General features: G+C 35.6%; 1 protein-coding gene across 1 annotated transcript; it reads left to right on the plus strand.

The window, feature by feature from the left end:
* The first annotated feature begins 14,255 nt into the window (after positions 1 to 14,255).
* LOC127091692 (glycolipid transfer protein 2) lies at positions 14,256 to 17,100 on the plus strand. The gene is made up of 6 exons (XM_051030378.1): positions 14,256 to 14,619; positions 14,722 to 14,777; positions 15,610 to 15,740; positions 16,422 to 16,557; positions 16,645 to 16,788; positions 16,891 to 17,100. Exons 1-6 carry the CDS (start codon positions 14,454 to 14,456, stop codon positions 16,924 to 16,926), a joined length of 669 nt encoding a protein of 222 aa, XP_050886335.1. The 5' UTR covers positions 14,256 to 14,453; the 3' UTR covers positions 16,927 to 17,100.
* The last annotated feature ends 1,276 nt before the right edge of the window (positions 17,101 to 18,376 follow it).

Below are 18,376 nucleotides of genomic sequence, written 5' to 3' on the forward strand. Positions count from 1 at the left end.
GTTGGGGCAAATTTGTGGAGCCAGTCATCAAAGAAGACAAGTTTGGATTGGGGTATGCTCCGGGATCTCAGAAGAATGAAACCGGTACTCTCTCCAGCGGGGGTTTGGTTTCCCCCCACATCGTCAATGCTGCAGATGAAGACAAGGCTGACAGCGACTGTGACTTAGATAGCTGGATTCGCCCGTGTGTCCCGGGAGAAAAGCTCGACAATTGGTCGTCTGAAAAAACCGTCCGGGTTACTCTGCTGAAAGAGTGATTTTTATTGTTTTCCTTTATTACATGCATAATAAAGTCTTACACTTTGCCCAAGGTGTAACGGCTCATTTGTAGGGTCATCCATTTAGTTACGTTTCGCAATTATTTTTATCATCAATAAAGGACGGCTTTTGCAAACAATTTTGTGTTCTCTTTCTTTCAGTTTTTTTACTTTTTACAAAAAAAAATGGTAATGTTTCTTTTTTCGTTTTTCCTTTCTTTCAAAAAAAAAATCTCTCATTCTAAGGTAAAGCATGATCCTCCATCATGCAGAGCCGACCACTCGGATCTCACTGCTAACGACACTGCTATGGCCAAGTATGACTTCGACAATCCTATCTATCAAGCCGAAGAAGGGGCTGAGGAAGATTGTGAATTGCCTGAAGGGTTAGCCATATTGTTGAAACAGGAGGACCGAGCTATTACACCTTATCAGGAGGTGACCATCAACGTTGGTACCGAAGACGACAAGAAAGAGATCAAGATCGGGGCCAGTCTACAGGCCGAGAGGAAAGACCGTTGATCATGTACTTGACTGTGTTAGAAAGGTCAATGGGTTGTGTGCTCGGTCAGCATGACGAGTCAGGTCGAAAAGAGCATGCAATATACTACCTTAGCAAAAGTTTACCGACTGTGAACAAAGATACTCATTGCTCGAGAAAACTTGCCGCGCTTTGGCATGGGTTGCTCGCCGACTAAGACAGTATATGTTGACTCACACGACTCTATTGATATCAAAAATGGATCCAGTCAAGTATATTTTTGAAAAGCCATCACTTACCGGAAAGGTTACTAGGTGACAAATGATACTGACAGAGTATGACATCCAATACACTTCACAAAAAGCCATCAAGGGAAGTGTCTTGTCAGACTATCTTGCAGAGCAACCGATTGATGATTACCAACCTATGAGGTTTGACTTTCCTGATGAGGATATCATGTTTCTCAAATCGAAAGATTGAGAGGAACCACTCCCGGAGGAGGGGCCTGACCCTGAATCCAAATGGGTTATGATGTTTGATGGGGCGGTCCACGTCAATGGTCGCGGAGTTGGTGTAGTGTTGACCATACCGGAAGAGGGTTCATATGCCATTTGGTGCCAGAATAACTTTTCCCTGCACCAACAATGAAGCCGAATACGAAGCTTGTATCCTAAGACTTGAGGAAGCCGTCAATATACAGATTAAAACCCTGGATGTATACGGGGATTCAGCTTTGGTCATCAATCAAACCAACGGGAAATGGTGCTATGCTGGAACTACGTACCCAGAATTGACGTATCTCGGTCAGAGACGAATGAAGAAAGCATTTGGTCAGAAAGTGCGCCCTCGGGGGTATCAAGTCGGTGAATTGGTACTCAAAATATTTCTTCCTCCCAACACAGATCACAGGGGCAAATGGACACCGAACTATGAGGGTCCGTACGTGGTTAAAAGGATTTTCTATGGCGGAGTTTTGATGCTAACAACCATGGATGGCGAAGGATTCCCGTCCCCTATTAACTCAGACGCAGTTAAAAAAATAATATACTTCGCATAAAATAGACCCGCTGGACGATAAAAAGAATAGTCTGGGCAAAAAAAGGGCATCCCGACGAACCAAAAAAAAAAGAGAATAAAAAGGTTCGGGCAAAAATTAGGGATATAAAAAAAGAGTACACCCGGTGAGTCGAAAACCCAAAAGGGCGGCTCAGGCAAAAATGGGTATCCCGGTGGATTGAAAACCCGAAAAAGGGGGCGATCCAGGCAAAAGTTAGGGAATAAGCGAATGACTGTGATCTGAGTTCATCAGTGTTATATCACCGTTTCATTCAATCCGGCAATCTTTGAAGGTTAAAGATCGACTAATCATCCACTTCATAAAGCAAGATGAGCAGAGCGTCTTGAGGACATACGAGTCATAGCAGAGTCGAAACTCAGTGGGACCCCGTATCCACATTGCCATTAGGATAGTTCTCTTTTTATAGCGATCACCTCTTTTCAGGGATCAGCTTCCTGATGCCCTCGCCTATTCCTGGCACAAATTTTCTCCCCATTAAGAGTCGAATAATTCAGTTAAAGAGCCTCTTTATTTTTCATTTATCAGTTTGTTTGCAAAAATGTCCGAATTTTTGATAAAACATATTGCATATGAACATAATGGTGGCTTTTGCAGATGATTTGCACAGGAAAACATTTAAAATTGCTTTGAATGTGCTTAATCCCAAACGGTGAATTCAAACCGAGTAATTCCCCCGAGGCATACGTGTATTTTTGGTTGCAGGTCACAGGAACCGGATGCCAAGTCATGAATCCTCATCCCCAAGCGGTTGACAAAGTCTCTCCTCAGCAGAGCATGTTCCCCAACAGAGTTGACAGTATCCAGACTGTCTATCCCCAGTAGAGTTGACAGTATCCAGACTATATATCCCCAGCGGAGTTGACAGTGTCAGACTGTATCTTCCTAGCAACAGCGGAGTGGTTGCATACCCAACGGACAAGAGGGTGGTGTTCCCAGTGTTCATCTCATCCCCAGCAGATTATTTCTAACAGATTTGTTCTAATCCCCAGCTTGAGGACGATTAGCAAGTTCATATCCCCAGCAAAGGTCGTTTCCTACGACATTTCCCCAGGAAGTGTTTTCCCCACAGACTCTCCTCACAGAGCCTCGCCGAGAAAAGTTTCCATAGTTGATACTCCCCCCGCAAGGTCAACTTTTCAAGCAGCCAATTTATTTTTGGTGGCTCATTGGTCCCGGCAAACGGATCATTCCCCACAGAGCATTCAAGGATTGATACAGCGATCTGTTCCCTACCGGAGTTTGCTTCCCCAAGCAGATTTCTTTTTACACCATGCATAACATTTGCATTTGCATGCATATCATATCAAGCATACACATAAGCTGATAAACAGGTTCTTCCAAGCAGACTGAAGAATTACTTTACAACCAAGGTCATGAGATCCAGCCAGAGGATCAAGCGTGAGTGATCCAGCCTGAGGGTCATTTTGAAGATTCATCCTGAGAATCGTTTTCCAGTGATCCAGCCTGAGGGTCATTTTGAAGATTCAGCCTGAGAATCGTTTTCTAGTGATCCAGCCTGAGGTTCATTTTGAAGATTCAGCCTGAGAATCGTGTTCCAGTGATCCAGCCTGAGGGTCCATTTCGAAGATTCAGTCTGAGAATCGTGTTCCAGTGATCCAGCCTGAGGGTCATTTCAAAGATTCAGCCTGAGAATCGTGTTCCAGTGATCCAGCCTGAGGGTCATTTCGAAGATTCAGCCTGAGAATCGTGTTTCAGTAAGCCAGCCTAAGGCTCAATTTGAAGATTCCCCAGTGAAGTCGCCTACAAGCTTTATTTCCCCAGCAAGCCCAAGTCTAATTGAGGAGTCGTTACAACATGTTCTAGCCCGAAGAATATGTACGAAGCCCAAAAGTGGAATATTCTCGAAGCTGCATATCTAATATGAAGGTTGGGTGTAGATTTCAAAAGAGGGTCAACCAGCGCATGCCTCAGATGCGGGATCCTAATGACGGGAATTTATCATCAAAACAATCCAGATCTAGCCAGAAGATCGAAGTAGATTCAGCCAGAAAATCGAAACAAAGAAGATCTAGCCAGAAGATCGAAAATCGCAACAATTCAGATCTAGCCAGAAGATCGAAGTAGATTCAGCCAGAGAATCAAAGGAAATAGATTCAGCCAGAGAATCGAAACAAAGAAGATCTAGCCAGAAGATCGAAAATCGCAACAATTCAGATCTAGCCAGAAGATCGAAGTAGATTCAGCCAGAGAATCAAAGGAAATAGATTCAGCCAGAGAATCGAAACGGAGGAGATCTAGCCAGAAGATCTAGCCAGAAGATCAAAATCGTATCCAGCCCGAGGATCAAAATTAATATCCAACCAGAGGACTAAATTGAGTATAGGTTCAGCCAGAGGATCGAAACTCCAGATTAAGCCAGATGATCGGAAGAAAATAAACAGCACGGTGTATTTCCGCGTTTTTGTGGTGTTCTCGGAGCGCAAATTTTCGGTCTGTCTTTGGTATTCAATCACAGCTCACCCCGTTTGTCTGATAAGCTGTTCGCTTTCATCCTACTCGGTTTAGCTGATGATTGAATAGGGGCAGCTGTAACACCCTAAAATTTGTCCTCCTCATTCATGCTTTCATTTAGCATTTCATATTACATTTCATCATGTCAATCAGAATTAGATCCGGAAAAAAAAAAACGAAAAAAAAATGAAAAAAAAAACGAAAAAAAAAAATAATAATAATTTTTTACAAAAAAAATAAATAAATAAAATATAATAAAAAATTTTGGACTTGGGTCTCTCTCATTTGAGCCCACAAAACCATGAAATTCAGTCTATAAATACCAAGGCTTCACTTGAGAAAAAGGAAGAGAAGCAAAATACTCTGAGGTTTCCTTGGAACAAAACCCTGGACAAAACCTGAAGAGAAACCTGACAGAGAATTCAGAGCAGCCTCCAAACCCTGAAGGGCCTCACGGGTGCAACTCAATTTCAATCAAGCTCTCCAATCAGGTTTGCCCTATTCCCATTATTTTACGCCTTCAATTTGAATGTTCTAAATGTGTGATGTATTATGAATGGGTGAAACCTATGCCTTGAATGTTTAATCACATGATTTCTGAAGTGTATGCCACAGGGTTTGAGGTTTCTGAAACCATACTGTTATCCATAAAAAAATGCTTATGGTGTTTCACTAACCCTTTTGTTGAGTTTTTGTGAGGGCTCACATGACTTTTGCAGGGATAACTTGTGTGGTTTCCCACTTTATTTGTGGGATAACCCCTGGAGGTTCATTCCGATTACCTGTACTGACCCACTTTCTTTGATGATGTTAGCTTGGAAGGATCTCAGGGTTTCCCATTCCTCTAATTGTTGTTACTTCGGATCTTTATCCGCGTGGTACTTTTACATTTTTCCCGCATTTTACTGCTTTCCTAGCTGGAAGACCTCGATAGGAGGAAATGTTTTTGTGTTTACTTTATGCAGGTTCCTTTGTCCAGGGTTAAGAGCTATGAGGTCTTATCCTCATTACCCTTTTGCATGCGCGTTCCTACAATGCAGACAAACCCTTCATTGATTTTTCTTCTCCATAACACACGTTTACTCCTTCTACTACAGGCGAGTAAGTCTCCAAAGGTCGAGCATCCGGTAGATTGCGTAGTGACGTCATTCGTCCAAAACCCAATCCACAACCCCGTAGTTAGCCGAACTACGGCTTGCTCTGATTCTCATTCCAGATGAGATACGTAGGCATAAGTAGCGATGTCTTAGCGAGCACACATCCCCCCAACCCATAGGTCAGCCGAGCTACGAAGACTATGATTCTCATATTCAGATGAGATACGTATGCAGTGGATGCGACATCCGCGCGAGTCATTTTCATTTAACCCTTTTTTTGTGGTAAACAGCACAAGATAAACTCACACCCTTTAGACAAGAACTACAAAAGTGGATCCCGTAGAGTACTACGGATGCGTAGGGGTGCTAATACCTTCCCTTCGCATAACCGACTCCCGAACCCAAGATTTGGTTGCGAGACCCCGTCTTGTCCTTTCCTTTTTCAGGTTTACTTCGAGCGTTTCCTTTCCCTCCTTTGGGATGAATAACGCACGGTGGCGACTCTTTTGTCATTTTCTTTCGCCGGTTGTTTTTTCGCGCACTGTATTTTTCAGGTTGCGACACAATGTTGTAAATGAGTTGGGTGTTATCTTTTGTATTTTATTACATTTTGAATTAGAATGAATCCTTGGGTCCGACCTTTCAATGTCGTTACGCCATCAAATTGTTGATATATCAATATGACATTTTTTTTGCCGCGTAATATTTTGATATGACATTAAATCATGTTGTCATTGGGAAGAGACCGATTTTTGTGATATATTATCAATTTAGATGGTTACCTGTGCCAGTTCCATTCAAATCAAACTAATCAAGCAATTACATTTTGACAATTAAGTTAATCAATCTGATCATTTGATTTAGTTAAATAAATTTTAATTAATTCATTTAATCGGTTTTGATGAATTAATTTTGTTAAAAGAAAATGTGCCAACTTATTCCGTCAATCAATCCATGATCATTTCAAATAAATTCAAACAAATTCAATTTATTTCATTCCAATTCACCATCAATCCAAACCAATTTCAAAAAGCACAAATCATACAATTCTCGATTTAACATCGAGCCCACTTTCAAATACCCTTGTAAGTTGATTGCTCTTAGCATCGCCATCAACCTCACATAGCTTACTCTTGGGCTTCCTTACAATGAAACCTATTTGGTTATTGATTAACTGAGTAGATGAAATAATACACTAAATAAAATTCATTTATTCAATCAACACAAATTCAAATCATTTTTTCAAACCATTCAATTTCAAAAGGATTTTCTCTCTTAACATAAACTTGGGATGAAAAGGAGATAGTAAGCGTACGCTTCACTATTTCTCAAGCACTTGAATAATTGGCGTACGCCATATTGTGCGAGTTCTTGTCACCCGATTAAACCTTAATCATACACATTCAAACCACATTTTTTAAATCAATTACAAATTCCAAATCCTTTTAATTCCATATTTTGGATGAAAAGGGGAATAGTGAGCATCCGCTTCATTATCTCTCGATTATTCGAATAATTGGCGTACGCCATATTGCTCGGATTTTCGTTATTCAAATAAAACCCTTTCAATCAATACACTCTTCAAAACCTTTTAACATTAATCCTTGAATGAAAAGGAGAATAGTGAGCATCCGCTTCATTATCTCTCGATTATTCGAATAATTGGCGTACGCCATATTGCTTGGATTTTCGTCATTCAATTAAAACCCTAATAATCATACAAATTCAAATCACTCTTCCAAATTAATATAATTCCTAAAACATCCTTTTAATTCCATATTTCAGATGAAAAGAGGATAGGAGGCGTACGCCTCATTATCTTTCGATTATTCGAATAATTGGCGTACGCCACATTGCTTGAATCTTCGTCATCAAATTAAAACACAATCGAATAAATCCAAACTATTTTCGAAACCAAACCAAAACAGCCAAACTCATCAAATCAACTTGTCACCCCCGCGTGACCAAAGCCCTTTCAAAAGAACACTGTCAATCCTTTCTAATGCGCACAACAAACCAGTGCTAGAGCCTCCACCGAGAGTAGACAAGCCAGCGTTTAGCCGTTAGAACGCCGACCTACACAGTCGTTCATCAAAACAAAACGCACCAAATATTCGTAGTAGCCCGAACTACGAATGCTCTGATTTCCTTATTGCACTATAAGGATACGTAGGCAGGAGATTGTTGTATCTTCGCAAGCACACTAATAAAAAAACCTCCCATTTCCCCCTCCTAAGGTCTTCATCCATATTTATCATCAATTCTAATCACTCGAAGCAAGCAGATAAACAGTCAATTAACAGTCAAATAGCAAAATCAGACTAAGAGGTTCCCATTGAGTACAACGGACGTGAGGGGTGCTAATACCTTCCCCTTGCGTAATTGACTCCCGAACCCGAATATGGTTGCGACGACCATTATTCTTATTTCTTAAGGTTTTCTCGATATTTTCCTATTCCTTCATTGGAATGAATAAAGTTCGGTGGCGACTCTGTTTCGAACATTTTTTCCGCGTCCTATCGCGAGGGATCGCATTATCACATTTTTTGAGGTGCGACAGTGGTCAGAGGCCAAGAAGAGCAACAATAAGCCAATCTGAGGGCTTTCGCTGCAAATATTCATGTGTGTATACTAGTTGTGAACCAACCACCTCTCGAGGGAGGTCCTGTGAATCAAAATGTTAGTCTTACACTCAACATCCCTGTTGATGAGGAAGAACAACTTGAGGTGGATGACCAAAATGATCTTTTCTTTATGCCAAAAGTTGATGCAACACCTGATGCCTTCGGACCACCAGTTGTTGAGATGGAGAAGAAATTCCATATTCTGGAAGAAAAGGTGAAAGTTATCTAATGATCCAATTCCTTTGGGATGGACGCTACTGACATATGCTTGGTGTTTATTGTCAAAATTCTTGTAAAGTTCAAGATCCCAGACTTTGAAAAGGATAAAGAGGTTAGCTGTCTAAGGACCCATATCTGTTCATATTGCAGGAAAATGGTTTCTTATTCTGATGACGAGAAACGTTTGATGCACTTCTTCCAAGACATCCTCAGTGAGGCTTCTCTTGAGTGATATATAGAGCTTGAGCGCACGCATATCCGAACATGGAGAAATCTAGTTGAAGAATTTCTCAAGCACGATCAGTATAACACATACATGGCTCCTAATCAGACCCAACTTCAGAGCTTGACCCAGAAAGCTGATGAATCATTCAAAGACTATGCGCAAAGATGGAGAGAGTTGGTTGCCATGGTTCAACCTCCCCCTGGAAAGAGAGCTTGTTGATATGTTCATGGGTACTCTTCAGGGGCCGTATCTGGATAGAATGTTGGGAATTACTTCTTCAGGTTTTCTAGACTTGGTTGTTGCTGGTGAGCAGATTGAAAACTATTTGAAGAATGGTAAAATTCAGAAATAAATGTCTTGTTTAATGGGGCGAAGAAACCTTACTCCAGATTCATAAAGAAGAATGAGGGAGAAGAAAATGTTGCCTCGACATCAAAAGGGAAGGATAAGGCTTATCAGGTACCATATTATCAAGTGGCAGAAGTGGCTCCGAATCAGTATCAGCAACAGACATATGCAATTCCTACCGGTCAACAACTGATACAGTATCAGTCTCTAGTACATTACCAGCAACCTTATGTTCAGCAACGCTAGAATAATTATCAGCAAGGCCAACAAAGATAGAGAAGGCCTGATAGGAAACTTGATCCAATTCCTATTTCGTGCAACCAATTGCTCAATCATATGCTCAACAACTTGTTAGTTAGTAGACTAGGGGAAGCCAAGCCTCATCTAACACCTCTTCCTCTAGGTTATGATGTTCACACCTGTTTTGAGTTCATATGATCATCCATGTGCTTTGAAGTTCAAGAAAAGTCCAAGTCCACAAGCTTGTTCCAAGTGGTTTGACCTAAAAGTCAGCATTTTGAGGTCAAAGTTCCAAGGATCACAACTCCTTCAATTCTCAACATTTTTGAATGCCCCTTTTTACATATGACTCTTCCCACCATCCTCTACAACTTCTCTTTACATGACAAGGGCCAAGTATTCTTGGAGGACCATCAAAAAATTTGGAGACATTATAGGTCATTTGTGGACTTGGTGAAATTTGACCTATTTTCAAGTGACTTTTTGCCAACTTTCAAAGATCATAACTTCTTCAATTTTAAACATATGAAGCTAATTATTTTACACAATACCATTGGTGATACCTACTACAAGTGTGATTCAAGGAGCAAGGTCAAATTATGCTTGGAAGGCCATGAAATTCATTGGGACATTATAGGTCATTTTTAGCCATGAAGCACTCGAATTTTTCTAAGTTATGGAAACAATATTTTATGGCAACTTCAACATACCATAACTTTGTGCTCAAACATCCAAATTCAACCTTTATTGGCTCATTGCAATCTTGGCCATGATGTTAACACATTGCAAAAAGAATGGGATCAAAATACCTCTTGAGTAGGATGCCCCATTGAGTTGAACATGGTGACTTGAAACTCAAGAAATCACCATTTCCCGAAATTTGATCATGACTAAACTCAATTCCAAGCCAAATTAGAAAATGTTTTGGTCCTAAACATATTTTACCAAACCTACAAAAGTTAATTGACACTTAAAACGCATCATTTGGCTGAGTTTTGAGGAGTTTCAAGTCACACTTTTCACACACTTAGATCAAATTCGTTTTGCACGAATTCTGCATCATTCCACACATATTTGGATCCAATTACATTGCCTATAAATAAAGGAAGTTTTTGCCTTCATTTCCAAGCTTTGGAGAGCCGAGAAACCCCTGCTGTAACTTGAAGTTTTTCCAGAAAATTCAACTATCGTGGTTTGAGTTTCAGCCTGTTTCAATCCATTTTCTTGATTCTATTAGCTCCATCGACATCCTCTAAAACTTTTGAAACGATTCCCAAGCTCTGAGACCTTCTGAATTGCTCTAACCAGATCGAGCTTCATCAACTTTTGATCATCATTTGGACAAGGTAGTTCTTAGCATCATTTAAACTCAAACAAGTTACCACAATGTAGTATTTCACTCTTTGATGCTTTCCTCTAACTTATCTGGTGTTGATTGATCGTGTTCATCATTTAATTTAATTTTTCGTTGCTTGCTTGTTTTTGAAACTTCTTTAAAATTCCCTTTTCTCAGTTCACATAAATGAATTTGAGGCATAAGGTTGAATTCGAGATGAGAAGAGGATCACAATGGTGGTGGTCTTGTGTCTTGAAGTTACCAAATGATGAAACTCCGGTGAGAGCTCACTGGAGAAGATGACGGGAGTATTTCTCCGGTGATCTGAGTTTGGACCAGACACGTTGGCATTTTGAAATGTTTTGATTGGTTAAATTCAAACTGGATCCTGTGTTCTGATTGCAGCGCATTCCATCGTGTTTCTCATCATTTGGAGTGTTGGATATGCCACGTTAATTAATGAGGCGTAATCCAACGCTCTTGATTTTTTCTGAGTTTAATTCTTTTTTTTAATTATTTTAATTTATTTTTTTTAAATTCGTAGTAATTTCATTTTTTATCCAAAAAATCCCAAAATAATTTCTAAAATTCTCTTTTTTTTCTTCATCTGATTTTATTTTTCCATATTTTATTTCATTGATTTTCTATTTTTTATAAATTTTCTCTTTTCTCCTTTGTTTTAATTGGTTTAAAAATACTTTTCTGCATTTTAAAATTCTGAAAAATTTATTATATGTTTCTCATTTTATTTCCAACATTCCTTAATTTTCTTGGCCATTTATTTGGTGTTTTGAAGGACTTTTTGGATTTTCCATTTTTATTTCCATTTTAAAATACCTTTAATGCATTTTATTTCATTCAATTGCATTTTAAGTTCGTTTGACCTTGTCGACTTCTTTTGGCCTTGGATCGTGATGATTTTGACTTCAAGTCTCATCAAACTCAATGGATCTTGGGTGTTGATACGGAAAAAATCCTAATCCACCAAAATGGATGATTGATTTTGATGATGACTTGATCAAATTTGTGATTCAATTTGGGTGTGACCTCTCTTGTTCCCTTCTTCTTCATCTCCTTCTTTTCCCTTTTATCAATTGGATGACTTGTGTTTATCTTGTTCATGAAGTGTGGATTGGTACTTGATGAACTTTCATAATTTCAAATCTACATTCTAAGTGATCATGAATCATGTAAGGTACTTTGGATTGATGCATAAGTTTGTCCTAAGTATCATGAAATGTTAATTGAAGTAATGGACCATCCTCCTAGCCTTAGTGCTTCATCTTCCCATTTCTTTTTCTTTTCTTGTGTGGCATAGCTTTAGGAGGATGATTTACATATCATTTCTCTAGCATGTATTAACACAAACATTATTATTGACTGACCTCAGATAGTTGTGACTTCTACATAAGTCTAATTACGATTGCTTAACATAGCGCTAAATTTGTCCCAAAGGAAATGACATTTTTATAAGTGGGATTGTAAGTCTCCTATTCTTCATGGTATTGTGTAAAAAATTTGCTCATTTTCTATTTGTGAGAGCTAGTGGCATACTTGTTGATTTTATCTAAGTTAGAGCCCTTCTCATAAATGATGTATAAGTTCATATTTTCAGGTTTGTGAGTGGATAGTTGAGTGTTCTCCAAAAAATGATCAAAACATATTTTCTTCTTTCACTAACATCTACTAACATTTTATTATATTAACTTTATTTTAGTGTCATTTACTTCATGTTTTTTATTTCTTGTTATTTACTTTATGCTTTTATTTTAGCATCTCATATCATATTTGTTATTTGTCTATGTGGACCTTTGTTTATGTTTATGCTCTTTTTCCTTGGTCCATTTGGACTTTCATTTTCTTTTAAAAGACATTAATAAAGGAATAACCCCTAAAAGGAATTTGGTTATCTTAATTCATAGACTTGTAGTTATTATCCTTGACACCTTTGTGGAGTTATGGACTTAAAATTAGGATCTTGACTTTTGCTTTGGGACTTGTGATTTGAGATCTTGGAATTCATCTGATACCTTTGACTTTGGACTTCTCTGTGAAGACTTGGCTTGGTTACTTTGGTTTCATCTGACACATGGATTATTATTTGCTTATTTTGCTTGCTTGAGGCTTAATCTAAATGAGCGAAATTCTTGCTTGACTTATGTCAAAAAACTTGCTATCTCTTGGTTAGATCTTTCTTCTTTAGCCTTTACATTGTGCTTTAGGGTAGTCTCTCTTTCTCCTCCCCTTCTTTAATTTTCAAAATCTCCCCTCTTTTTCAAAACCTTCTTGTTTTCAAACTTGAACTATTTTCTCAATAAACCTTGACTTTTGTCAAGTGATTTTTCAAAACCTTTTTCTTAATAGATGCAAATCCATCTTAAGCATACTTAGACTAATTTTAAAGGACTAAAAAAATGTCTAACTCATTCAAACTATTTTGTATCTTTTGTGCATTTTTTTAACTTTTTCTAAAGGCATTAGACTTGAGTCATTTCCATAGTTGAGTTGTAATTCTCCTATCTCCATAGTATTGATGATAATTTTTTTCATCTGTGAGAGTTAGTGGCATACTTGTTTATCCTTATCCAAGTTGGAGCCCTTCTCATGATAATGCAAAGTTCTCATACTTATGGGTGACTAGTTGAGTATTCTCCTTAAAATGACAAAATGTCTTTTTCCATAAAAATGAATCAAAACAAACTCCTTTTGTTATTTTTACCACGAACTACGAGGTTTCGATCCTCCATTGCATTTTGTTGGTACGTAGACATGAGACTTTCAAAGTCTTGGCAAACATCAAATCATAATAAAAATGTTTTTTTTCCCATCCTCAAATCTTTTAACTGCGACATCTTTTTCAAGCTAAAATGTGCATATTTTCAAGGAGGTTCTCATGAAGTACCATGGATGTTTATGGTGTTAATATCTTCCATTTGCATAACTAACCCCCAGACCCTTGTTCTCTTTTTATTAGTTTTGTTTTAAAACTTCTTCGGATTTTGTTCGTACTTTTTTCCTTTTTCTCTGAAAACAATAAAAACGTGATGTCGACTCTTGCTTTACGAGTTAAGTTAATCAATAGTTTAATCTCAAATTTTTTACCACTACACAGGTCTTTACTCTTCCCCCATTATGAACCTCATTAAAAGTAATACATTTACTTATAATGAACTTTGATTTCCCAAATTCTATTTCTCACCGTTTATAACAGTTCTCATCTTTTGATTAATCACTAAAAACATGGTTGAACTAACTTGTTTTGCATAAACTACAAAACTCTAAAGACCCTTGGTTGTGGTCGGTGGATGTTTATCCCCATTATCCCAATGAAAAACTAAATGGGAGTCAAATTTAACTAAGTTACACTGTGGCAAATCTATTAAGATATTATATTTAACCGCAATTTAACAGACAATTTTTTTACCATATAGTCCATATTGCATACGTTTAAAGTGGCTATGAATCCATTTATATCTTTCGCTCTTAAGATATATACATCGACGTGTACACCACACATTTTCTTTAAATTAATTACCAACGGGTTTATGAGCAAAAGAGTGGCATGTCCTACCCCATTTGCATAATAAAGAGGATAAAACATTACACATATATCTTCCAAATGCCAGTTATTATCCGTATGACCGTATGTGCCATGTGAACTCTAAATTACATCAACATGGCAAATTGATTCCTTCTATATTCTTTTAGACATTTCAATTTCAATAAGGGACCTACATGAGTTTTATTACTAAGATAATGTTTTAAAAAACATTATAATCATAAATAATAACTATAAGGTCAAATATATATGTCATCGTACGTCTATACTTTAGAGGAAAATTGACATAGCACAAGAGTTATCGCATACCAAAAAATTAATAAATAAAATAAAGAGTTTAAGCTTAAGAAGGTTTTGATAAGAGAATTCTAGAATAATAATTTAAAATAGTTGAGAACTTGCAAGGTTTGTTTCTTAAAGAAGCAACTTGTTCAGAACTCGAAGTTAGAAATTATCCATGCTAGTATATATATAGAACACTAGTTGTGAAGAAAGAAGAAATTAAGGAAGTGAAATATGAAGAGTTCTAAGAGAGAAATGGAGAAGAAATCAGAGATAAGTTGTGTCATTGAAGAGCTTTCTATGGTGGTAATTGTTAAACCTTCTGAAGAAAATCATGAAGCTGCTCATATCCCTACCAAGCCTTTCCTCTCTTTATGTTATTTTGTTCTACATGTTCTTGGTAGGTTTTTCTTGCTACAAATCTTAAATGTTTATGTTCAAAGTTTGATGTGATTTTTAACATTTTATATTGACACATTGGAAATGATGTGTGTAATAACAGATAAAATTGGACCAACAATGGCTGTTTTGAGACAAGATGTGTACCAAAATATCAAGGTATGAAAAATATATAAACATAGCTAAATCTCTCAATTTATCATATTACTCAATTATATTAATTCATTCCATATTATACATAATTTTAGCAACAAAATAATGCCTTATTCTATGTTTTTCTATAATTTTTATAAAGTTTTAGTCATTTATTTATTTCAAAAAATCTAATAAAAAAATGAAAACGGAAGATTTGAACCCGTAATCTTGCCTATAAAATATTTTTAGAGTTTTACATTTTTTTTAAAATTATTTATTTATAAATATCAATAAATTATTTACATTAATACACAAATATAAAAAATATTGCCGCTAGAAATTAAACATTAAATCATTCAAAACATATCAACCGACTTATTCGATTAGACCTATTTAACTCAGCTAAGATATATCAAGAGACTTACTCCAATTTTAGAGCTTTATATCATATGAATTGTTATTATAAGATTGTTAGCTACATTTTTAATTATTATACTCTTGATCATATTAATTCTAATTTTTAATTTTTATTCTTAATTATAATGTATATGAGATGGTATATTGCTATTTAGGAAATTAAAATATATTAACTTAATGATATAAATATATGTCTTATTAGTAGTTCATTAGACAAAATCTTAAATTATAATATGTGATGGTAGAAACATTAACCAGTAATGACCCAATTAAGGGAACCTTTCTGGTAGATATATAGTTCATGTGAGTTAGCTAAGTTAGTAAACTGATTAGTGTATATGAGTTGAGAAACTTGTATTATATGAGTTTGATTAAACTTAAAATATTGTTGATAGGTCAACTACCAATGATTGTCTATTAAATTGTGTTTGATTTTCAGAGATTGGAATTGATGCATGAATCGAATCCAACAACGATCTCTAATTTGGTTGAAATATTAAAATTAGAAGCAACAGAAGGCAATGCAAGGAAGGGGTCTAGCTGCAGTAAGGCCTTTGTTTGGCTCATAAGGTGAAAAATACCTATAATATAACACTTCAATAATCTTTAATTAGTCATAAAACTATATATATATATTATATATATATATATATATATATATATATATATATATATAATATATATATATATATATATATATATATATATATAAATGTGTCGTATATAAGTCTGCAAATCTTAACATAATTGATAGAAATCGATAGTGTTAGATTGGATAATATTGTTAGGGTTCGAACCCTAATCTTATTTTTAAATGACAGAAATTGATATTACTAGATTGGACGTCTTCACTAGGGTTTGAATCCTGATACTCACGATTATTTGCCATCATTAATGGTTTGAATCCTAATCTTAGCTTAACTGAAAATCATTAGGGTTTGAATCCTAATCTTAGTTTAAATGGTAGAAATGAATATTATTAGATTGGACGTCATCATTAAGATTTGAACAGATATTCATGGTTGTTTGTCATCATTAGGGTTCGAATCATAATTTTAGTTTAACTAAAAATCATTAGGGTTTGAATCCTAATCTTAATTTAACCGACAAAAATCGATATCATTAGATTGAACGTCATCATTAGGATTTGAATCCTGTTACTCACGATTGTGTATCGGTTTATAGTGATTATTATTGCTCGAAAGACATATAATACAAATGTTAGTTAATTTTAGGGGTTATATTATGCAGGGCCTTGGATTTCACCTCATCTTTACTAGAAATACTATCAAAAGATCCTGAAAAGAAAATGGAGAAAGCAGTTGAAGAATCTTACTATGTAACATTGAAACCCTGGCATGGCTGGATTGCATCAACTGCTTCTAGGGTATAATAATAACCATGTTTTCATCATATTTTTTAAGCTAAATGAATCATTTTTCTCAACTCTTTATTATATATGGCAACATTGCAGGTTGCTCTAAGATTAGTTCCAGAAAGTAAAACATTCATTGATATCCTTAAGAATGAAGATGAAGAAATTGACATGCTTATTCAGAAAATGCAGATATTAGTTTCTCTACTTGCGCCTTTTCTTGAGGATATCCACTGTATTTTAGTAAGCTTCATTTTCATCTTCCTAATACTATATCAATTGGCCATGAAATTAAATTCATAAATATTACAAACCTTACCTTATATATGTATGTTTGTTTTGTAGAGATTATACAACTTGGACAAGCTGAAATCAACCTGAAGTCAAGATGAAAGTAATTAATAATAAGGAATTCTGTGTATTTTATATATTGCTTCTTCAAGTTTTTTTTTACTTTTTTTTATTTTATGAAATTCAGTTATTGCTTATTTCGGTTAATTTCATGTAAATGCTGATGTATATATGGTGCATGTATATATGAAGAAAGGTTTGAAAGGAACATAGAAGGTTCTTTGATTTTATTTTTTATATGCTTTGTGCTTCAAAAATTATTGTATATATAGAGAATTTGTCTTAACAAAAGTTGGTATTTTTATTTTATTTAAAAGAATATTGAAACTACTATTTTGGACCTCCTGTTTTTAAAATCAGATGCGTTATTGTAACATATATTTAAAATACGGTATAATTCAAGAAAGATATAATGTAGGTCGGTAGGAAACAAAAAATCAAAGAAAGATATAATGTTGGTCGGTAGGAAAGAAAAAATCATTAAAAGATTGAAAAATACCATAATGGTACTTTTTTTATATGATGTGAGTACTGAGTCTTGTGTTGACATTAAAAATGTATAACTTTACATGTATTGAGGTAGAATTTAGATTAAATGGCAACAAGTATCAATGTGATATGAAATTGACATATCTAACCATTTAGAAGACATTCGTCGTAGAATGTCTAATCGAGATAAGAAATTCTTTAATAGATTAAAAACACTCCTAATTGATTAAGACATAGTATGATTTCTATTTTAGGATTAGAGTTGTCGTCTTTTTGAAATTCTTATTCGATTAATTATATTATTGATTAAGTTATTAAAAATATCATTGATCTTTTTTCTTTTTGGGACAACTCTTTTCTATAAATAGAGAATTTTCCCTCATTCTAAAATACGCCACAAATATATTTCAATCATACTTTCTTAGTTTCTACCCTCTCTACTTCAGTTCTCTCTATTTCTTCATGAAGTTATTTAGTGTTTTGAGAGTGAAAAATATCTATGAATTTTTCTTGTTATTCGATGTTGTGAGAATATTTTAAATTACTCTAAAGGAATTTGTCTCTTGTGTAATATCTTCGAAAGAAGTTGTTGTTTGGTTCTTGAGCTTAACCAATTAAAAGCTTTGTTTGGTCCTTGAGATTAGTCAGGAAAAATCTTTGTTTGATTTGTGAACTCAGCTTGTTAAAAGCCCTCGTATGGTTATTGAGTTTAGCTGTAAAAAACTCTATTTCGTTCCTGAGCCCAGCCTGGTGTAAAAGCTTTGTTCAGTTATGAGATTAGCCCGATGTAAAATCTCTCATTTGGTTTGGGGATTAGTCAATGTAAAATATATTATTTGATTGTAAGAAGGTTTGTGGGTCTAACTTGTGAAAAACTCGACTACTATAAAATATACCTTTGGGTAACACAATATTACAATGGTCATTTTTACACCGTCGTCATATATTATTTTGTACGCGCGTGTTTTTTTTATTAAGAAACTTTTCATTG

Source organism: Lathyrus oleraceus, chromosome 6, assembly GCF_024323335.1.
Source record: "Lathyrus oleraceus cultivar Zhongwan6 chromosome 6, CAAS_Psat_ZW6_1.0, whole genome shotgun sequence".
Taxonomy (NCBI): domain Eukaryota; kingdom Viridiplantae; phylum Streptophyta; class Magnoliopsida; order Fabales; family Fabaceae; genus Lathyrus; species Lathyrus oleraceus.